The sequence below is a fragment of the Podarcis tiliguerta genome, assembly GCF_965153285.1.
Source record: "Podarcis tiliguerta genome assembly, chromosome: 1".
Lineage (NCBI taxonomy): Eukaryota > Metazoa > Chordata > Lepidosauria > Squamata > Lacertidae > Podarcis > Podarcis tiliguerta.
In genome coordinates, this window is record NC_139534.1 from 34675067 (window position 1) to 34698651 (window position 23585).

General features: G+C 39.7%; 1 protein-coding gene across 3 annotated transcripts in view; it reads right to left on the bottom strand.

Moving 5' to 3' along the window:
- Positions 1-23585, bottom strand: part of RIF1 (replication timing regulatory factor 1) — a 35850-nt gene that overhangs the window by 6905 nt on the left and 5360 nt on the right. For all 3 annotated transcript variants that reach the window (XM_083404488.1, XM_083404489.1, XM_083404490.1), the window contains exons 2-29: positions 22523-22601; positions 21490-21586; positions 20816-20946; positions 20637-20731; positions 19839-20028; positions 19208-19300; positions 18976-19114; positions 17447-17598; positions 16558-16672; positions 15893-16063; positions 15660-15770; positions 15445-15507; positions 14560-14660; positions 14069-14155; positions 12208-12281; positions 11803-11983; positions 11435-11542; positions 11181-11330; positions 10776-10875; positions 9389-9653; positions 8324-8366; positions 7613-7815; positions 6525-6624; positions 5685-5819; positions 5221-5369; positions 4810-4899; positions 4661-4727; positions 967-3876 (exon numbers count right to left, since the gene is read on the bottom strand). In XM_083404488.1, the coding sequence (XP_083260614.1) occupies positions 967-3876; positions 4661-4727; positions 4810-4899; positions 5221-5369; positions 5685-5819; positions 6525-6624; positions 7613-7815; positions 8324-8366; positions 9389-9653; positions 10776-10875; positions 11181-11330; positions 11435-11542; positions 11803-11983; positions 12208-12281; positions 14069-14155; positions 14560-14660; positions 15445-15507; positions 15660-15770; positions 15893-16063; positions 16558-16672; positions 17447-17598; positions 18976-19114; positions 19208-19300; positions 19839-20028; positions 20637-20731; positions 20816-20946; positions 21490-21586; positions 22523-22601 (6199 nt within the window). The remainder of the gene's footprint in view (positions 1-966; positions 3877-4660; positions 4728-4809; positions 4900-5220; positions 5370-5684; positions 5820-6524; positions 6625-7612; positions 7816-8323; positions 8367-9388; positions 9654-10775; positions 10876-11180; positions 11331-11434; positions 11543-11802; positions 11984-12207; positions 12282-14068; positions 14156-14559; positions 14661-15444; positions 15508-15659; positions 15771-15892; positions 16064-16557; positions 16673-17446; positions 17599-18975; positions 19115-19207; positions 19301-19838; positions 20029-20636; positions 20732-20815; positions 20947-21489; positions 21587-22522; positions 22602-23585) is intronic.

The following is a 23585-nucleotide window of genomic DNA, read 5'->3' on the forward strand; positions in this document are numbered from 1 at the left end:
AGTAGATGGTTTTAAATGATACACGGAGTGAGGCATCAGTAGAAACAGTGTGCAACACTGACTAAGAATGGTCACAATTCAAGGCACAGTGTGTGGGAGCTGGGTATTTGGGAATACAGGATATTCCGTATTCTAAGTTGCACCACTGAGTTTACAGGTGTTGCTATAACAGATGCCCAGATTTCTAGGTAAGTTAGATACATTATGTTAAGATAAGCAGCTTAATCTCTTACAAGCAAAAAAGAAGCTTCTGAATTGACAAAAGACATTTCCTCCACAAAGATTTAAAAGGCTACTACTAAAATGAGGCTGCATTTTAAATTGTATTTTTAACCTGTATTTTAATTAACTGAGTTTTCTTTTTCTATTACATTTTATTGTAATTTTATTGGTGTTAGCCGCCCTGAGCCCAGTTCTGGCCGGGGAGGGCGGGGTATAAAAGAAAAAAAAAAAAGCCTTAAAAGGAAGGGAGATATGAAAAAATCATGGAGATTTTGTAGGTTTTAGCTCTTATTAAGGAAGAAATGGATACTGAACTGTATAAAGGATATAGATCCAATACGGAGATAAAGGTAAAGGTACCCCTGCCTGTACAGGCCAGTCTTGACAGACTCTAGGGTTGTGCGCCCATCTCACTCAAAGAGGCCAAGGGCCAGCGCTGTCCGAAGACACTTCCGGGTCACGTGGCCAGCATGACATCGCTGCTCTGGCGAGCCAGAGCCGCACACGGAAACGCTGTTTACCTTCCCGCTAGTAAGCGGTCCCTATTTATCTATTTGCACCCAGGGGTGCTTTCGAACTGCTAGGTTGGCAGGTGCTGGGACCGAACAGCGGGAGCACACCCCACCGCGGGGATTCGAACCACCGACCTTTCGATTGGCAAGCCCTAGGCTTTAACCCACAGCGCCACCCGCGTCCCAATACGGAGATATTCACATATAAATTTTAAAAAGCCACTTCAAGTACCTTGTTTGCAGGTGATGGAGAATCTTCTTCTTTTTGTCTTTTTACACCTCTCTTTAAAATGCTGGTAGAGGGAGAAGCTGATGGAGACCAAATACAGCGTGCCTGCACTCCATTAGGGCTTTCACTAATCTTGGCTACAGAAAGAGCATAAATTTCCTGAAACTTTAGAGGGGAATCTGAGCTATTTTCCTTCTGTACCAAGGCTGAGATTTCATGTTCTACTGATCTGCTGGCTATATCGCTTTCTGCATCCTGTTCTTGAAGTTCTGGTACCTCTGTTACAGATACTGGTGTCTTGTCTACAACATTCTGAACAATGTCACCTTTTGTTTCGCTGGCCTTTATTTCTTCAGGTTGGTTCACACTCATCTCTACGTCAGTCCTACCTTCTGGATGACCATTTTGATTACTATCTCCCGTTTTTACAGCACCTGGGTCTGTGTCTGCTTTTAAGGATAGACACTGAACAATGTGTTCTACTGAATCAGAGTCTACTGAACTTGGTTCTGAAGTTGCTTCAGCCAAGCCAACACAATCCAGATTTTCTGCAACAGATGTGTCACTCTCATCTTTGACACGGGATGATTTCTTGAGTTCCTCTTTTGGAGTGTCACCTCCTAGCAAATCCTCTTCAGATCGGATACCCTCGTGTGAATCTTTCAGGGCAGAAGAATTGCTAATGGAGGACAGTGGTGTGCTCGCTGCACAAGGTTCCATATTGAGCCTTTCAGCAAACTGAGAATCAGCAGCAGCAGGAATGCTTGGCAAAGCCATTGTTGATTTATTAGCCATCTTTTTAGACTCTTTTAACTTTAGTTCTGGGCTACCTTCTTTTTTTGGGCTACCTTCTTTTTTTGGGCTACTTTCTTTTTTTATTTCAGTGATAGACTTTCCCAACAGTGGAGATGGCTGATCACCACAGCAGTTACAGCTCTTTGATTTCCTTGTCCGCTTGCTTCTTTTGTGCTGACATTCACTTGTCTCTGAAGACTTCTCAGGTGAAGAAGAGACACTGATAGCAGCAGTATAAGCACCACTTTCCAAACCTTTGGCAGGGGAATCAGAACATTTATCCATAGCTGTTGTTCTCTGCCTGCTTTCTAGAGCTGACTCTGAAGTGGAGCGTGTCAGCATTCTGGCAGCAGTTCTCTCTGTATCTGAAGAGTCTCTACAAAGGGAAGTGTCCATATCTTGCTCAAGTCCTGAACATTCACTAAGTGGAAGGGTAGTTCTCTCTCTCTCTTGACCAGTAACACCAGACAGTAATGGTATTTCCATGTGTTCATCAGAATGCATTACATCTTTATTTTCTGGTGGCATGGTCTGGATTTCTGTTGCAGGTTTTGCATGAAACTCTTGGCTTTCTAGCACTTCCTTCACCTGGCTTTCAATTGAACTGCTTTCAAGTGAACTACTTTTATTTTTCGATCTTCCTAACCTTTTCCTCTTGGTTCCTTCTTCTCTTGTTTCAGAACTATCAGACTCAGAGTTTTCTATACTGGTAAGTAATCCCTGTGAGGTTCTTCTTGTCTGATACCGTGGAAACCCTTTAGGTTTCTCACCAGTTGTTTCTGGAACAGAATCTTGCAAGTCACTGATGTCAGATGATTGACTTCCTTCAGATTTTTCATTAGTTATGCTGGTTTCCTCTTGGATAGTTCTTGAAACATGGGAGTCCTTCAAGATCGTACCTTCTGCAGTCCTGCTCCCATGTACATTGATTTCTTTCTTTATACCTCCTTGTGCATCTATTGTTTTATCAGGAACAGATTTTTGCTTTTGTGCAGAAGCCTCTTTACTTTGTGAAATCTTCTTTGGCAGAACCTTTTCACCATCTTTACGCCCATCTTTTTTCTGTTGACTGTTCTCTTTGTCTGGACTACCTGAAGCTCCTTCTGCAGTTTCTGGTTTTCGTCTTAAAGAACGTCTTAACGCTTTTGGATGAGGTGAAACTTGTGGACTTTGGCCAACATTAGATATTGTAGCTGCTGCTAAAGTCAGCTCTGGAGGGGTATTCTCTTTAGAATCTAAGTTTTCTCCTGCTTTGGTCTCTGCAACATTGTCCAAAATTTGTTTATTTTCTATTGTACATCCTACTGCATTCAACTCAGAAACTTGAGAAGGGATGTCTAGCAAATATTCTGGTTCTTGTATTTCACCAGGCAATTCACACTTATCTTGTACAAGGTTGGCAGGAGACTCTTGCATATTTTTCTCCTGTTGCAACTGTGATATCTTTGATTTTTCTTCTTCTGAATTATTTGTTTTATTTTGCCTAAGGCTTGACTTTTTAATCCCAAGTGTACTTTCAGGTTGCAATTTTGAATTAGCCTTATTTTCATCTTTCAATCTTTTGACTTTGACATAAGTCTCCAGTGCACCTAAGATTTCTAGGTTTGACCTTTTAGGCCTGGGGGTGGCTTTTTCCACTTTGTGTTTGAAGGTGTTATTATTCTCCACATCTGGAATTCCTTTGAAAGAAGCATCTGAAGCAATCATGCATTCCTGTTTGGCTAATAAAGGAGTACTTGCAGATGTTCCAGACACAGTGAAAGTTGTAGGACTGAATGGTCTGTTTTCTGAACTACTAAATTTTTCCAGAGTTATGAAAGACTGTCTTCTGCTTACAGGCTGTGGGGTTCCTGAGATGACATCACTAGAAGCAGAGCTGCAGCTGCTGACATTAGAGGTACATTCATTTAGAGAACAATCCAATACTGAAGTCTCCCCTGGAACTGATTTAGGAGCACATGTTTCCAATTTCTCACAATTTAGATCTAAGCTCTGTTTGCCAAAAGTGGTAAGCTGTTCAGCACTGGTGGAATTATTGTCCTCTGGAAGTACATCTGCCTTCCCACTTTCAGTTACTTCATGGGCAATGCCAAGCAAGTCACTCGCTGCTTTTTCATCCTGCATTGAAAATAGCTTAGTGTCATTATACATTTTTTGACTATACTGCCTACTTCACACCCCACCTTTCCTCGAAACTCAAGGCATTATTATGTGCCAGTTCTAGGCATCCAAACAGCCAGATCTATTTAACTACAGCAAAGTTACTACAGCATGCACCTTCAGGCCATATCCTTGTCCAACAGTTATCGTAAAGAAACAAAAGAAAGAAAGAAAAAGTCTTATCACTTAATCACTTTGGATACTTTTCCTGTTATTTTACCAAAATTGCAAGCATTACAATTTAATTTGTGTTTTTTGCAATTCCAGGATTTGTTCCAGGTAAGAACATGCAGGAAAATCCAGCAAAACGTGTGCAGGGGGAGGGGTTGACAGTTCCAATTATTCACTAAAACAGTTTGCTAGCTTCAAAAATCTAGTCATTTGTTCCAACTAGAAACTGGTGACAGTCCTTCAAGTATAGACTATGCACTTTCTATAATGGAAGGCCTGAAGCAACCCATACATCCCAAGGCACCATGGCAGGGTGCAGATAGGCTTATGCCTTCACTCAAAAAGGAAGTAAAAGCCATCCAATGTACTTCAATAATGTTTCAGATGTCAATATAAACCTTTTTGTGGCTGTTAGTTTGACACTTGGTAAGGATATGTGTCACCAGCTACATGTGCTTTACTCCAGCTATATGCTACATCCCTTTCCCTTTAAGTCCTTTATAAAGATTTTTTTTTTTAAAAAAAAATCCATTACTATCAATTCCCAGCAACTGTCAACATATGAAGATACCTGGGGCATTGTTTTGTTCTCTTCCTTCTCAGATTCTTCCTTCATATCCACAGAGGCTGGCTTATCCCTAAAATAAAGGTGACTTATTTAGATGCACGGAAAATTCAAACATTTTACATTTCAAAGCACTGTTGGTCCCTAATACTTACGGATAATCTTCCTGGCTCTGTGTATACTGGGAAAACAAGGTAGTATCTTGGGATGCATCAAGATTATTGTACATTGTAGGAATATCAATCCTGCAAAAAATAGAACTGGTCAACATTCCAATAAAATGAGTAGTCCTAATACATTTGATAAAGAATGGCATTTTAAGCTAGCAACTGTTCAAATTTGAAGGCTTGCTCTAGGGCCCTGTGTAGGAACCATTCTACCCAGGGTTGCAATAAGCTCCCTTATTGGTTACTGAACCTAGCTGGGCAGAGGAAGTGGGACCAACTTGGAAGCTCTTCTTCTGCCAGCTCTTGGCAATGAAGGAGATGAGCTACCTAGAAAGTTTCAGACCTGGTGGCACACAGAAAATGTGCATTTCTTGACTCTTAAGTTACTAAGTTACAAACCTTTTAGTTCTTAGCACTTCTTTTTGGTGCTCTGTCAACACTCTCTCTTTTGTTTCTGGAGGAATAAACACAAAGTCAACCGTATTTTCCTCTTCCAGGAGCAAGTTTTTTCGATTTGTCTTTGTCAGCGAGTTTTCTAGTTTCATCTGCTTCATGAGAAAAAGTAAAAATAAAAGAGTGTAAATAATTTGCAGCTTATGAACACTAACAGTACATATCAGACAATGCTGTAAACCTTGAGCTGTGGCTGAGTGAAAATGGTTTCTGTTCACATCTGGGGATTCTGTCTATAATCAATTGCAAATTCCACTGCAATCTTCAAGTGAGTCCCATACTTACATGATTCAGCTCTCCTTATCAACAAGAAAAATAACTGATGCTTAGAATAGAAAAAAACTGGGTATTATTGCTGGAGATGTAAGTGCCAATAAGAAACCATTTCATTTAATGAACTGATGTCTTACCTTTGAAGGTGTTACAGGGGAATTAATACTTTTCTGCTTTAGTTCATTGGTCTGTGCCAGCAAGGAGTCTCTTTTCCCACTAAGATTTACTTCTATTCCACTTATCTTTGCATCCCACTGGGAATTCTCTGTTTGCTGTAACAAAATTAAAATTTAATAAGAGTATTATAATACCTTAATTGAGTTCTTACTGTAGTTCTTACTATTAAACTACAATTTAATAAGAGTAATGTACTATTACCACAGAATGGCTGGGCTCACCCAGTCAGATGGGTGGCATAAATATAAATTTATTATTATTATTTCTTCAGTTGCTTTTTAATGAAAAGTAACTCAAAGTGACTTACAAAAATAGCACATAGCTGAAGAACAACATGAAACTAAAAGTGAAAACTAAAAACACATTCATAGAAGGGCAGGACTAAGAAAGCCCATCACTGAATGAGGCCAAAGATAATTAAAGGCCAAAGGTTTGGTGGAAAAGAAATGTTATTGCTTGCCACATTGAGAGCATTTCATAAATGGGGACCCACCACTGAGGGGGTCTGTTCTCATGCCGACACCTTCTGCATCTCTCTTGGAGGGACACACAGAGAAAAGTCTCAGATAAACGAAGTTCATGTGGGAAGAAGAGGTCCTAGTTTCACCAACTCAGATTGTCAGAAGTGCTGTCAACTAAGTTTCTCCACAGATTTATCTGCAACTACCTTTAATAAACAAAAAAACCCCACCACACTCCTACTTTAGCAATTGTAAACTGAATGAAGGTGTGCACTTTGACCTATTTACTCAGAAAAATAAAAGGGTTTACTACAACCAATGCCAAACCCTAATACTTACAGAATCAGAGCATGTCCCGTTACATTCTCCCACTATGTCCGTGTTTTCAAAGCCAGGCAACGAGAGTAAATTTTTTTGCTTGGCTTGGCTCAAAACACATCTGAAAGGAAGCAATCATGAAAGTTGCATTTAAAATCTTTGAATCCGATATTCAGACTTGGAACAATTAGTTTTTGGGACCATGTTTACACTTGAAAACTTATAAGCAAAGAATGAAGCTTTGAGTTGCTAGCTACAATGCATTTTCAAGATGATGCAGCTTGGTATTCTATATCCAAACCCAAACATTATGCAAAACTTTCACCTGTTTTGATTGTCTGTATATGAATTCTATACTAGTTTATTGTGTGAAACGCCAAGTGAAATATGAAATTCTGGAGGACAAACAATACTATTACTTTGCTTCTGTTGTACAAGTTACTTCATTAATCCCAAATCAGAAGTAATTAGCAGTCAGTCAACACCAACCTTTCCCCAACCAAAAAGAACCACTAGAAGGTACCTGGTATTTATAAGCTTGACCAGAGGAGTGATAGAGAAAAGGAGAAAGCAGTTCTAGTGAAAAAAATTCCATTTGAAGTCCTTACATGAAATTTTGTACAGGAAGGCTTACACAAGAGGCAGGGTTAAACCACCCTTTCCTCTACCCATTCTTCTGCTCAGATTTGCAGCGTCTAAAGCAGGCTTCCTCAACCTTGGCCCTCCAGATGTTTTTGGCCTACAACTCCCATGATCCCTCGCTAGCAGGACCAGTGGTCAGGGAAGATGGGAATTGTAGTCTCAAAACATCTGGAGGGCCGAGGTTGAGGAAGTATGGTCTAAAGAGTTCTTCTGGTTTTTAATTAAAGGAACTGTCATAGTGACACAACCCCATCTCAGGACAGTTATGATATAGTTGTTTTCATATGCATCTACCGTTTTTCAAGTTCCCCCAACAAAATGCTTCCGATAGAAGTGCTTCATGTTTAGCAGACTGGAAAATGGATAAGAATGCTTTTAAGATTGGCCGTGAGCTGGGATGGGGCTCTACACAAGTAATGAGTTTGTCCACAAGTCTATAGGTATATCACAAGCTACAAAATTCTTACTTTAATTCTTCTGGGTATGTCAGCACTACAGCTTTACCAAATGTTGCATTCCAGAACTGAGCTGCTTGACTACGTAGCTGTTTATTCTTGTGCAAAAGCATTATGCACAGCAACGGAGAAAGCTCTTGCAGCAGCTCACTGTCAAAGGATCCAGCATAGGAAGACTGAAAACAACTAATACTTTCTGCCAATAACTTTTCAAACTGGAAAATAGAATTAAAAAATGTATCAAAAAGGTTATAGCTGCAAAAGGTGTTAACAGCAGATAATGGGGTAAGCATTGTCTACTTAGTTACAATGTAAAACTTAAAGCAAGAAGGCCAATAATATAAGGAAGTTCTTGGAACGCTGTTTACAACCCCGGAGCCCTATTCTCTAGGCTAGATGGCACAGGAGATCATGGCAAAATCCTACACTAGACCCAAATAATGCACAATGAAGCAATTATTTACTACAAGTTTTTTCCCCTCCCCAAACTCCATGCACTGATTAGGCAATTCCTTGCCTGGGTTTAATCATGCAACACCCACTTAATTATGAGGAACTAGCGAAGTCTGTGGTAGCACAACAGAGATGCTGGTAAAACACACACACACTATACACTATGTGCAAGGGCAGCTCCTTTTATGGAATTATGCTACTAGGCTGCATGGTATTAAAAAACGTATTCAAGAGACAGAAAAGCTTCCCACCACCACCAGTCCAAATTACCTTGTTGTTGAGCCCATTGGTCACTTTAGATGCATTAGTGGACCTGATGGGGGAAAGGAGATAACTGATGAGTATTCATATAAGGAATAACCTCTGCTTCTTTATTTCTTTATTTACTGGTTACAGCATTCATATCCCCTTAGCCAAAAAAAGCTCTGGGAGTAGCTTACAAAAAAAGTTTTAAGACTATGCCTGCCCTCAGGCGTACAATTAGTCTTAAAAATAGATTCTGTCAGATAAGGTACAATATAGGACCTACCTTATTTTTATAGTTTAAAATTGTTTTCAATAATGTTTTTAAAGCTGCGACCTCCCCTTTATGCTAAGAGGAAGGGCAGTCAATCAATCAATCAATCGCAGGAGGAAGCTCAATATAGGAAAAAACTCAAAAACTGGATAGTATTGTAATTTTATCATAGCCATAACATTTATACACATTTAAAGAAACACACCATTTTGGGACACATCAAATAGCCAACCAAATCAAGGCTGCCAAGAGTGAATTTTCAGTAAGCAGTTGATTCTAGCCTCCTGTAGCTTTTAGGGCTATCACTCAATTAAGCAACTCTCAGTTTGATCAATGATGAGCTTCGGCCTACTGACCAAACTTGTATATTGATAGAAAGGTAACTCTGAAGCAAGTGGTGAATTTTATTATTTTTGGATGAAGCACACATCTCTTAAGGAGGCATCATTTTTTTAAAAAAAGTATCGCTCCCCCTTCTGTGTCATAGGAAATGACATCTCTTAAAACTGTGTGCTCTCTGCAGTTAATACTTGTGTTAAATATATTTTTAAAAACAGCTGTAAAAGCAAAATTTCAAATTAATAAATCTGATTGCAGATTGCAAATGGAACTTTTGCATCAAGGTGCTACGTAAGCTGCTATCCAACTCTCAATGTAGCATCAATAAAGTACCTCTGGAACATCACTGGACTAGTGGTATAGCCATATAGGTTTCCTAAGCTATTTCAATCACATGTATGAAACAAGTTAGCCATAGTAACCAAAGTAGTATACAACTGCAAAGTCAGTACTGCATAGCTATATAGCAGAGCACTCACTTTATTTTTTCATAAAATGCTGATAACGGTTTCGCAATAGTTCTGAACAGAGGTCTGATGACTGAAGGTAGGGAGATGTGGCCAATGATATTTTGAAGAGCACCAATAACGGAAGTGCTGATAGAGGTCTTTCTTTCAGGGCTGGATTCCTTGGACACAATCATCTGAAGTGAGTTTACTAGTATCACCAAAAGTTTAATTAAGGACGACAGCTTGCCAAGGGGATCTTTTTTCTTTTTGGACCAGTCTGCAGGTATCTGTGGGGCTAAGGATCAGTATGTTAAGTTGACAACATTTATTTTAGCAATTAAGGTAGTTTATATTAAAGTTAAGGTTTAAATAGCAAGGACCACCACACCTGCATCTATTTATAAATAACATTCCTCCTTTCCCTTTCCGTTGGAACATGCCGAATATTGAGAGTGTTATTCAATACTACAGCTATATTCCTTGTACAGGGTTAAGAGTTCATATGGAGATCGTGTACTCCCTTCCCTTTTCTGTTCCCATATTTTAAATTCTAGAACATGAAGTAGCTGTAATTAACATCACAGCAGATGATTAAGGGCAATGGGATAGGATGAAGGAATCTTCACAGGAGGGAAACGTACATGTGATCCTAATGGCCTGCTCACCTCTTAACCATGTGCAACAGCCCTTCCAAAGGAGGAGGGCAATACAGCAAGAAAGCCTATTCTCCCATGTAAGGGAATGGTGCACACACATACACCCCAGGGACTCCTTGCAAGTTTCAAGACCCCCCACTCCACACATACCCTGCCTCCCATCATGACAAGCATTTTACTTAAAGTATTTAATAGCACAGCTGAAGAACTTAACCCAGACTAACTTTAATAGTTCACCGCACTGCTGACTTCAGTAGAGGCTTCAGAATTTATGTCAAACTACCAAACAACACGTTTCTATACAACTTTAAGAAACTTGTTACTGGAAGTCTGAGCACAGCTCTTAATCAACATAATCAATTCAACTGTCAAAACAGTAAACCGACCAAACATGTACAGCAACTCAGCAGCTCTCTGCTTCATAATACATGAAGCCTAGATACATTTGAAAACAATATTATGAATGCAGATTCTTACATAGCCTAAGAAAACAACACTCAAGCACAAGAAGAAGGTAGCAGGAATAAGGAAACCCCAACGATGCAGAAGCACAAAAAAACCTTGAGGGAAAAAAACACTGAGGGGGGGAAATCCTGAAACAGTCAAATGAGGACTGAGCTGGCTCACTGGGCAAGAAAAGCTGACTGACCAGGTGTGGAGGTGAGGGAAGAGAGAGGAAGCATCAGAAAATCAGGAGAAGGAATGGAATGAACCACTCCCCAATGCAACTTTTAGTTGCAGATTCCACTTATTATCCTTACATCTATTTGATGGTTGGTATTTAGTGCCATAAGGTGCAAAATTGATGCAGTCAACCATAACTGACGTGATGTGAGCGAGGCCATCCAACATGGACTGATTCTGAAAGAAAAGAAATATATTTACCACATAGAATGAAAGACAAGGGATAGGATTTTACATAAGCACCAACCATATTTTGTATTAAGAGCAGCCTATACAGCCATACCTCGGGTTACAGATGCTTTGGGTTGTGCACTGTGCCAAACCCGAAGTACCGGAACAGGTTACTTCTGGATTTTGGTGCTCGCGCATGTGCAGAACCACTAAATCGCGCATGCGCAGAAGCGCCGAATCGCAACCTGCGTGTGTGCAGACGCGGCGCTGCGGGTTGCGAACTTGCCTCCCGCACAGATCTCTGTACTTACAATATCTGCTTCATCTTCTAATCCAGATATTATTTTAGCACAGAGTTCTTCACAGCATAGATTATCTTCTGCTGTTGCTACCAGCAAAGCACAACGGGCAAATGCTCTATAGAGCTCTGACCAGGAACGGAGCAATGTTTTCATTGTAGGCTGTAATGAAAGAAAAGAAGCAGAGATCACAGTACTTTCTGGTCTAAGATTACTGCTACGCACACTTCTTTCTTTTTTTAAAAAAATATCCAATAGTTTCTTACCTGTGGAAATTCAGAACATGGGAATATGGTATTCACAGGGAGCAACAATGCACTGTAAAGTGCATTGAAATTATGTTCCAAAGCATCACCTTGATTTACTTCATTTGTCTAAAGGGAAAAAAACAACTGAACTTTATACACTCAAAGAAACCTGGTATCCTTAGCTTTGTTTTTCTAAAATATTTTTCACTTTTACTCTAGACATGCATCATCATTGAGACACATGGGAATTCTGTCTTTTTGTCTTTTTGTGCCTGACTGGATCCGAGATCATTTTACAGACACTATACTTTTAAAATGCAATTCCAGCATGTACATTCTTTGGTATTTCCATGTATAGTCATTTAGGTAGAACCAACACACTGTACCTGGTTGATCCACTCAGTTAAGGGGTTAACTATAATACTCCACATTCTCCAGAGATGTTCCTTATTTTCCAGATACTTTGAGCTTTGGTTGACAATTGTGAATACAGACTCACTAAAAGTCAGAGGAGATGTAGGGCCAGACAAAACACTTGCTACAAGTGATTCATAGTTCAAGAAAAACCTGATTTAAAAGAAAACAGAAGCAACACTCAGCAACTTCAAATTATTTAGCAACTACATCATTCAACAAAGTTGTAATAACTTTGACTTATAGATTGAGGAGGGAAAGAAAAATATGTTACATTTTAAAGCAGAAAATTATGGTAATCAGATCAGCCCAAATGAATTCAGATATTAGGATATATAAATACCAGGGTATAGAAAAGCTTTGCTCTTAGTACCTACCTTTCATCTTGAACATAGCATTTCAACAGATCTTCATGAAAAGAAAGCTGAATTAAAAACAATGCTGGAGTCCCCTGGCAAGGAAAAAAGCCACAGTACTTATTCAACAAGTCTGCTATGTTTGGCAATATTTCAGAAATATATGGCTCTATTCTGTCTTATGTATTCTATCCCGTATAAGCATCAACAACACCTGTTCGCTGGATTAAGCTATAGGAGTCAACAATTATGTTTCAGTTTCAAGGAACAGATCATTGCTAAATGATTCAATCCCGAGATGTGATCTGTGTTCACTGTACTCATATGCAATTACAAAGTGTGACTGGAAAGTTCAGTGAATGGTCACAGAAATCAGACAGCTAGAAATATTTGAACATACAATCAAGCATCGGAAACCCACAAAATGCTCACAATTGTGTATGGAGATGAAGCTGTAACTCGAAAGACAGTGTATGAGTAGTTTAAGCATTTCTGTGAAGGGCAGGAAACCATCGAAGATGACCCTGTCTGGCAGACCATCAACGAGCCTAACAGCAGCAAATTTCGAGAGAGTTTGTGAGTTCTTGATGTGGGATCAGCGTTCGTCCATCTGAATGATGGCGGAGGAATTGCATATTCTGTGTGAAATCATTACTGATGTTACTGAGTTGTCCCACCCTCCATATTCTCCAGATATGGCCCCACCGGATTTCTTTTTCCAAAACTGAAATCTGACTGAAAGCGCACAGATTTTCCAACATTTCACACGTCCAAGCTGCTGTGACGAGGGAACTGAAAGCAGTACGAAAAGAGGACTTCTCCAGAAGTTTCCAACAGTTCTACGAACATTGTCAATGGTGCGTTGTATCAGAGGGGGCCTACTTTGAAGGCCTGCAAGGCATGTATGTTTGAATATTTCTCGCTGTCCAATTTCTGTGACCATTCACCAAACTTTCCGGTCACACCTTGTATAAGACTTTTGGAAAGAAATTTTTCAAAGAAAGAGAGCTAGTGGGAAAAACCTGAAGCCCTTAAATGGCTATTAATCAGCTACAACAATCTATTTATGATCTCTGATCTCAGAAATGCTACACCTGATGCTACAATCAGATACACATTCAGCTTATGATTAAGAAACTGGTATATTCAAGGGCCGCGGGTTGCGCTGTGGTCTAAACCACAGAGACTAGGGCTTGCCAATCAGAAGCTCGGTGTTTTGAAATCCTGCAATGGGGTAGGTTTCCATTGCTCTGTCCCAGCTCCTGTCCACCTAGCAGTTCAAAAGCACGTCAAAGTGCAAGTAGATAAATAGGTACCACTCCGGCAGGAAAGTAAACGGCGTTTCTGTGTGCTGCTCTGGTCCGCCCAAAGCGGCTTAGTCATGCTGGCCACATGAACCGGAAGCTGTAAACTGGCTCCCTTGGCCAATAAAGCGAGATGAGTACGCAACCCCAGAGTCATCCGTGACTGGACCTAACGGTCAGGGGTACCTTTACCTTTTTTATATTCAAGACATATTGTATTTTGTTGCGCCCTAGAAATGTCAATATCTCTCTTTCCAGCTTTTCTTACTAACAGAACCTTGGCATCTTAGGCTAAAATAGTTAATGTTTTAAACAGGGAGCCCTCCATCCGACTCCTGCCAGTATTTTCTGGTATGGTCACTACTCAAAGAAAAGGAGTCAGGCTCCTTATATACTATGCTATAGTATACATAAATACTCAGAAACATTTCTAGCTAAAGCATACACGCGTCTTACTAGTTCTTACTACAGAACAAAGGTCATCTGCCTATTATATATTGTACAAGTGACATGATGGGTAGGATAAGCTTTATACACACACACACACACACACACACACACACACACAGCCCACTTACATTCAGAAGATCCATGTCAGCAACCTGATAGGCTGGGGATCCTAGTACTTTTAGAGGCAGTTCTTTGATTGTGATTTCTATCAGGGACTAAAGGAGGAAACGAAACATAGTTATTTATCTATAATAGTTACATAGCATGAATACTAAACCTTATCTGTAAACATGAAGAAAAAACCTTCATCTTGTTTCATGAGGTTATGGGGTACAAAGAGGAAATCAAGGATTAACAGAAGCAGTGATCTACAAGACTGGAAAGACCAATTCCAACAATACTTAGCTTGAAAATCCTGTGCCAACTAAGCAGCGAGTGCTGCATTGCACATTAGCTTAATGAGTATCAGCATTGGAAGCAAGCGCTACTCACCAGAGCAAATGCTGACCCAAACAATGTCCAATGGGACCAGTTCAGAGATCATAATCTGTAGATATGCCACCTCTTATCACAATTTAATAGCTATATAAACACTTATAGACTATAATAAACAACTTACCATTGACTTTAATACAGATAGTTCATTTGACACAACAATGTTTTTTAAGGCCTGAAGTAACATAGTGAGTACGTCTGAGCTTTGCCGTTCTCTCTTGCTCCCTAAAAACAAGCGATGCAAAATTAGGCCTTGAATACAATTTGGTCTTGCAAAACCTGCAGCATTGCCCACCTTAAAGGACAGAGCTGCATTAATACTCTTGCTACAAGATTTAAACTGAGTTCTGCTTTCAGGTAAATTATTGCTGTTTAGAAATAGTGGCCTGGAATTCACTTTGTTCATGTTAAATGTTCTACCAATTTGTTTAGACTCAGCTGTAAGCAGAACTGAAAAACGTATTTGTCTTTCAACTCTATCATTTGTTACTCAGTTTAAGTTAGCACCAGTTCCTGGACACTGAGTGTTAGAGCCAGGTTCTTCATGCCTAGAATACTTTTACCTGGATGGTGCACTTACTTGTTCACACTCTTACTTTCCAATAATCCTCATAAGCTTTTATTATAGTCTACACCAGAACATTAATACAGTGGTGCCCCGCAAGTCGAATGCCTCGCAAGACGGAAAACCCGCTAGACGAAAGGGTTTTCCGTTTTTCAATGCGCTTCGCAGGACGAATTTCCTTATGGGCTTGCTTCGCAAGACGAAAGTGTCTTGCGAGTCTTGAGATTTTTTTCCGCTCCCCACCCCCTTTTTCTAAGCCGCTAAACCGCTAATAGCCTTTTAGCAGCTAATCCGCTAATCTGCTAAGCCTTTAATAGCCGCTAAACCGCTAATAGCGCTAATCCGCCAATAGGGTTGCTTCGCAAGACGAAAAAACCGCTAGACGAAGAGACTCACGGAACGAATTAATTTCGTCTTGCGAGGCACCACTGTATATCCACTTACCTGATTCAATTGCCCCTTTCACAAAACGAATCATTGCCTTCCATATAGCACTTAGACTAGTATCTGCAAGACAGAGAATGAATTAAGGGCAAATTAATAACCCAATGAAGAGCTAGATAAATCAAGTTTTGACTACTGTCCATTTAGAAGAATCCTTTCTATCAACTTGCATAGCATGAAGCAATATTCTTGGGGGGGGGGGGGGATAATCTTACCAGAAGCATCTTTTCCAACTGCAATGAAGCCATCCTGAACTGCCTTTATGAATGTGCTGGCATGCTTACAGAAGAATGAAGGACTGGTGATTACTGAGTGCTGAAGAGGTTCTAAGTGGGAAGAGAAAGCACAAGTTCTATCATTCTTATCAATTGTCAGAGCAGCTAGCAGCATAGACTTGTGTTGTAGTATTATAAGCTGCTTGAACTTTCCAAAAAATGTATAACATTACCTAAACTAAGTGCAATGTTGTTTTCTTTGGAAAACGTCAAAACTTCTGGTCCCATGAAAAAGTGAAGTAGCATTTCGATTCCTAGAAGCTGAATTGATGGAATGGCTGTAACTCCTGTACTAGAACTCAGGCTCATCCTTTGATTTGCAGGGGTTCCATTGGGGAAAGCACCTAAATAAAACCAGTAGTACATTACTTGAACCACAGAAACTTTTATATACACGGAAAAACACAAAAATGATATATAAACAAATGGTTTTTGGGGGAGGGGAGATCAAAAGACTTAACCATGACTTCTATTTCAAAAACAGGCTCAGACTATGCTGCTAATCTCAAAGCTTTACATGTAGTCTGAACATTTGTTTTAGAGAAGTAATTGCAAGAGCTCTTAAAAACTGTAGCCACAGAATCTTATAGTTTAATACACTGGAGATATGATTCAGATGCAACAAATGTGCAAAAAAGACAAATTTTTAAGTACGCATACTGAAGAACCTTTCCATATGAGGCTGTACAAACTGAAATATATCCATTACAACAGGGTAGGTGGTGCTAAGGATAACTCCATGCATATGTAACCCCATGATATAAAACACAGTATTTGAATATTTAGATTTCAGATTTGTTGCATCTGAATCATAGTCAGAAAGGGATTTCCCTCCTACCTGATTTGTGTGCAGAACCCGGTGTTAGTAAACTCTGGTTAATAGCTAACCGTGATGAATTTCCTTGTAGAACGGAATCTAAGCTTAAAGTGCTCTGAATCAATGGCACACAAACCTAAAAGGAAAAAAAAAGCATGAGGCACAAACAGAAGCAACTTAACAGGTTGGGGCTAAACTGCCTGAACAAACAACAGACTTCCATGTAGGAATCTACTAAGTCTTTATCTAGCACTAGGATAATGTAGGTAAAATCCAGTATTGCCAGCCTCTGCACATGAATGAAAATAAGGTACAGACTTCAGCTGTACTTGTAGCTCCATGGTCGTAGTAAGTGTGCTTAAGGCTCCATAGTTTCGACAGTAAGAGGCAACAGTGATGCATTTGGGCACTAATATTAAATGCCACCCACAAACTAGTTCAGCCAGCTCAAATGAACTAAAATCAGCATAAATCCAAGTACTCTGGTTTAATGGTTTCTGCAGATCAGCTTTAATCACATATTCATTACATTTATATCCCACCTTTTCTCCAAGTAGTTCAAGATTTACATGGCTATACTTCTTTCTGTTTTAGCCTCACAACCACCCTGTGAGGAAGGTTAGGCTGAGATACAGTAACTGGCCCAAGATCATCCTGTGAACTTCATGACTGAATTGAGAGTTGAACTTTGGTCTCTTATGTCTTATCTGTTCCTAACAACTACTTGACATATCATAACTATTAATTCTCCATTATGCAGGTAAGGGTGGTATTCAATACTAGTCCTAATCAGACTAGACCCAATGAAGTTAATGCACAAGTCAAATAAGAGAAAACAAAGCTAAGAACATTTTGGGAAACCTGCTTTAACTAGTGTTAATATTAGCGTTAATATAAAAGATGAGATTACCTGTTCGAAGTGGGCTGGGAGATGAGGTCCCAACCTCATCAGTAAATACCACCAGACCTCTAGCTTTGTCAGTGCCAGAGCTTCTGTTCTCACGTGAATGGAACTCAGTGGTTGCATTAGCAATTTCAGCCTTTTTGCACTGCACAAGATTTCTTGGGGGAAGAAAATGAAAATTGGTTTTGTTACATGTGATTTAAAGTTAAAATCAGTTTTCAAACTCAAAAGAGGAATTGTGGCTTCAACTTCAGGTGAACTTTTTTGTCAAAACCACAACGACTTGATTATTACTTGTTTACTTATTTGTGAAATCAGGGATGCAACACAGAGGTTTGAACCTACTCACCTTTTCCAAAGTATCCAAAATCTTTGGAAGTATTTGATGGGTTTTTTAACAAAAAATTTTTTACTTATAGTCATTTCTGGATCCCTTCATTAAAAATGCAGATGAGTAGATATTTGCCAGCACACTTTTAAACTATACAGTGGTACCTCCAGTTATGAACTTAATTCGTTCCAGAGGTCTGTTTGTAACCCAAAACCATTCTTAACATGAGGCGTGCTTTCGCTAATGGCGCCTCCCACTGCTGCTGCACCACCAGCGCTCAACTTCCACTTGCATCCCAGGACAACGTTCGCAACTAGGGGCATCTACTTCTGGGTCAGTGGAGCTCGTAACTCGAGGCACTCGTAAGGAAGACGGTACGTAACATGAGGTTCCACTGGATAATAATTCTATAACACAGAGCTCCAGCTCATGGGAAAGACAGCAGGAATCTCCCTTTCAGATCTTTCCCTAATATATGGATAGCATTTGTGTGGGTCTGGCACAAGGCTCAAATCATGCAGAGAGAAACACCTGTAAAAGGGCTGTGGCAGCTCTTGTACCTAAGGAAGTGGCTATGTGGCCACTTTTTCCATTACAAACATTCCTAAGAATTTCACATGTATTTGTGTAGCAACTTAATTCAGCCGGGCTGGTACAGCATAAGACTCTTAATCTTGGGGTCGTAGGTTTGAGCCCCACCTTGGGTAAAAGATCCCTGCATTACAGGCAGTTGGAATAGCTGACACTCATGGTCCCTTCCAACTCTACAATTCCATGATTCTAACTCCTGCTTTTATTTATGCATGTGAAGGTAACCTTTGGTCCCTTTTCACCAAAAAAAAAAGCAAAAGTCTACCTGTTGGTGGCACACTGCTGGCTGTGTTTGTTATTGATGCAGCAAGATATGTACAGCATATTCAAAAGGGCCAGACGTCACTCTCACATGTATAGAGACTAACTATTGACATGATGGGTGCCCCGAGTGCAGCATTTAACAACTCCCCCACTGTTTTCACTTGCACACACAAGTTGCTACTAAATTGAAACAGAGATCTCAAGCACCCCATTAGAATTAATTCAACAGCAATCAACAGAACTTGCTCCCAAACAGGAAGTAGATCACATGAGGGTGCACAATTATTTTCTTTTTTCTAATTCAGCAGGCTAATGAAGTAAGTCAAAATTGCTTAGTATTTTAGTCTACCTGGATTTAGAGCAAAGTTATCAATCAGACTCTTCCATGCAATGAAAGCTATTTTCTTTACCATCGGTGACCCACTACGAAATCCTAGTTCTTCTAATTGCAGCAATGAATTGATAAAGCTTCCGCTACGATGAAGCGCCTGGAAGAGTAAAATATTGTTTTATGCAGTTAGTGTATCCATATCATCAGCACCTACAGTAGCTGAAACAAGAGAAATCAATGTCCAACTTACTTTGCCAAGCAGCTTAACAAACAGAGGCCAAAGTTTCAAAACATATGTTTCATTTTTTGATGCGAATAGTTTTTGGAGTTCTGGGATTATTTTCTGCAAGGGTACAAACAACATTTATAAAAATAACCCAACACTAAATTACTTTGTATGACTCCCCCCCTCCATCTTTCCCCCCCCCTTTCACCCACCCATTGACCCCACTTGATGTGGCAGTGACTAACTATGGAAGACATTTTGGGTTTGTGGTGGCTATAAAAATGTCAACTGTGTGTGCATCAGCGGTGAAAGAGCAAATTCTGTGCTAGGGATTAATAGACTAGGGATTGAAAATAAAGTGAAAGGTAGGTCTACTGACAGCTATTAACCAAAACAGCCAATTTTCAGAGGCGCAATGACACTGAATACTTGCTGGAGGGCGTGGGAGTGATGAGGGAGAGGGCTCTCACCTTCATGCCCTGAAGATAGTAGTATTTCATATGCAATTATGACATCATAAAATAAAATTGCAAGTATATATGCAAAACTAGGAGTAGGGAGTCATATGAGTGGACAGGGCCCTTAAGCAAATATGTAGAATTCTAAAAAAACAAAAAACCCATCCTTTTAAAAATAACATGTTTGCCTTCCTTACCGTAGTCATAAGTTCTTCAGTGACTGCTGCCACCTCCTGTTGCTTCTGAAGTAAAAGTGGCACTCCCATCTCCAATGCAGTAGCACCTCTTAACTGCACTTTATGAGCAGAGTGGACAACCAAAGGGATAATCAGCTTTGCCCACTTTACAGCCTGTTCTTCCATGTGGGATGGAGCCTGTTCTATGAGCCTAAGTTCAGATATATTTGTCAGTATGACCAAGGTTTGTCAGAAACATTGCGTAGTTAACAATGACTGGTCTTCTTCACCAGTGTCTATCACACTGTGTTCTGAGTAACTGGAGAGTGTCTCAAAAGGCTTCTCAAGGAGAAGATCAGTAACAGTAAGAAAAGACAGTCTGGCCACCACTACAAATCTTCCCTGTAGTGCACTGTCATTGGTGCACTGTCATTGGTGCACCCTCATTTCACATGCAGGAATATGCAGGTGGCCTGTATGGGGATTGAACCTGCAAACTTGGCATTAGCAGTGGTACGCTCTAACCAACTGAGCTAATTCTAGGGTTTCCTAGAAAGTTGGGAAGCAGATGCAGCAGAGAGCAAACCATACAATAGAGAAATACCAACATTTACAATATTGCAACAACAGCAAATGGTATTCACCATCTACAACAATGACCTAATATAATAGCCCTCGTGACTTGAGAAATAACCACCAGAGTGCAAGCTGTTTTCTAAGCATGTACCCTGATTTTTTATCTGACCAAGATGTTACTGAAGAGTTTTTTCTTCCTCACTTCTAACACACTTGCTCAACAATTTAACACCTGATACATACCGTATAATAACATTTAATGCTTCATATTCAACCACCATGGAATGCAAGTCTCCTTTATTCAGCACTGTTTCTAACATACCAATAATACTGGGTACCTGAAACACAAATGAGATGTGGGTGACTGAACATGTTAGTTTAACAAAATGTTATTTGTAGGAGATGGGACAGAGAACACTCACCAGCTTTCCAACAGTATCAGAAGGAAAAGACTGCTTAGAGATCACCCAAAGTGCTCTTGTGCGAGTGTTTTTGTCCACAGCCTTTATAGCAACACTGTTCACTATTGACAGCAACTCCTGTATTTCTGATTCTGTAGAAAAAGGTAAATGGCATTTTTCAGTATGGTAAAAAATGGGGGAAGCTTGAAAATGATACAATGGTCATGAATCTGTTTATGCCTAGTATCACAAACTCAGTAGGGAAGGAACTAATGCAGTCCTCACTCATTCTAAGCCACTGCGGCTTTTGTGTTCTGAAATAAGACAGACACACATGACGATGATATAAAAGGGGTAACAGATTCTAATATTTGCAGACCCAGAACAAGGCACTGAAGAATGCTGAAACCAGAAGCTATGTCTTCTTGCCAGACTCAGGTCGCAAAAAACTGGGCCAGAGTTACAGTCATTGAAACTTGTAGCAATTCAGTCACATTGTAACACCAGGCCAGAGAGCTAAATAGCATGATATGAATAGTATTACGTACAGTACAATACCACATATATTTTATTCTATTGATATTTATGATACTGCTGGCAGTCCATCTGTAAAATTATTTATTAATTTTTATTAATTTTTGAAACAGAATAAAATTTTTTTATTAATTTTTGAAACAGAATAAAAAATTGTTTACCACATAGCAAAGCAGCAGTCTTTGAGTTAAACACACAGAATCCTAAGGCTTGCAAGGCTGCACTGCTCAATTCTGAATTTTCAGTAGGAATATATGTCTACAAAAAGAAGGAATAAAGTTTTAACTCATGTTGAAAACACTTATTGACAAATAATTGCAATGGTTCAGAATTTTTAAATTGTGTCAATAAAAAGCAAAACAGCTACTATTTTTGGTTGCTTTAAAAAATATAGTATATGCTACACCCTCAGATACAAAAGCTAGTTTATTGGCTAACTGCTTCTCCATTCTGAGCTCCAGAGTCCAGCTACATTAGACTCCAACAGTTTCCCTTCTACCATGAAGGGCCCTATCTCTTGTGCCACCAACCTAACCTGATCCATGTGAACAGCAGCTTCCAAAGCTGATCTTAACATACAGGATCTCCAAATCTTAGCATTCCATAATGCCACGTAAAAAGCTGCTCCTTGCCTCTTTCCTTCTCTCTCATGGATATATAGTTTCAGAAGCCGTTTCTAACATGGCTGGTGAGCTGCTGAGGCAACTCCCACTAAACGATAGAGGTCTACTTCTGATAAGGGCCTATGAACAAAATCGCCAACAATTTACCAGGATGGATCTCTTAGCTTTGCTTAAATAGAAGAAAAACAGGACCAGCTGAATTCAACTTTGACATTTAGTTTCAGCCATGGACAAGGATTGTGCATGCCTGTCAGCTGACAAACCTCACCACCACCACCTGCTGCTGCTCTGGAGGTTTTGCCAGGGCTGCCCACATGCTACTTCTGTCAACTGCTAGTCCTACCAAGTTTATTGCACATGAAGTGTAAAAAGAAAAGTCTATGACAAACCTAGTATGGTAAGGAAAAGTAGTAGTCATTACCACTGGGGAGTAGCAACTACCAGGTTGGAGTGTGGGGGAGAATGTTAATAGCAGAAAGGGAAAGGCAAGGGCTCAGTATCCTTTATACATGGAATGGGATACTTATTAAAAAGAGGATTTACTAAAAACCATACAATTTTAAATACACACCTTAAATATCTTGTAGAGCTGAGGGAAGAGTTTCCCAACTTCAGATGCAAATTCTTTTCCCTCTTCACCAGTCAGGCGACTTAAATGTAGAAAAACACAACAGGTTTTCTGTTACACAGCCCAACATAGACAAAAAAGCACATTTTGGCAATTACCTAAATTAAAAAGCTAAAGGCACATCTTCTGTATATATCATTTTCAAAAGCAACAGGCTGTTGCACAGAGTAAACTATGCTTGGCAAGTAAAGATACTATTGAAAACAGCACAATGTCAAGGGAGTTGGCTATTACTGTTAAATTTTGGCTCAGTAATACTGCAGCACCATAACTGACAAAGCAATTTGTGCTTTTCCCTACCTCCCCATATTAATAGCCACTGCAATGCTCTTTCCAGCATCCCTCCACACTCCAGCACCACCCAAAGAAACAGAACCCAGGGAAGGGGTATGCAGATAAATGATTGAAGGCTTCTTCAGTTCTTTAAAAAGCATTATAAAAGTAAGGAAATGAAAGTTACAGTGTAATACAACAAATTCTACTCATTTCACTATTGCATGTACATAATCAAATATTTAAAAACAAAAATAAAATGTTTAAAACACACAGTGTTTGAAGACTTGATTAACAAAATAGAGTAGGGATACAACTTACATGGATTTTACTTATGCAATCACAGCTTTATGTGCTTGACCCCCAAAAATAAAAGGCATGTGAGCAACTGTTGGAAGGGGCCATCTGAGATCTTGTGGGAGCCTCCAAAGCAGAGCCCAGAAAGCAAGGTGGAGAGCTTAAGAAGCTCTTTCCCCTTTCCTTCACTTTGCATACTGGGTTCTGGGAAGATCTTGCACAGGCTCTGGAGGGCTTTGAGAGCTCTTACACTCAATCAGAAAGGCAAGACAGTTACAGGAGGTCATTATAACTATGAATTTTTGCTTTTATACACTACCCCCTGGAACAGTACCTTTGCACAATGCCATTACAGTATTGAGAAAAGCAAGTCTAACCACCAATTAATGTGGTGAATGTCATGTTAATTAACTCCATGATATGAAGCAAACTTGCG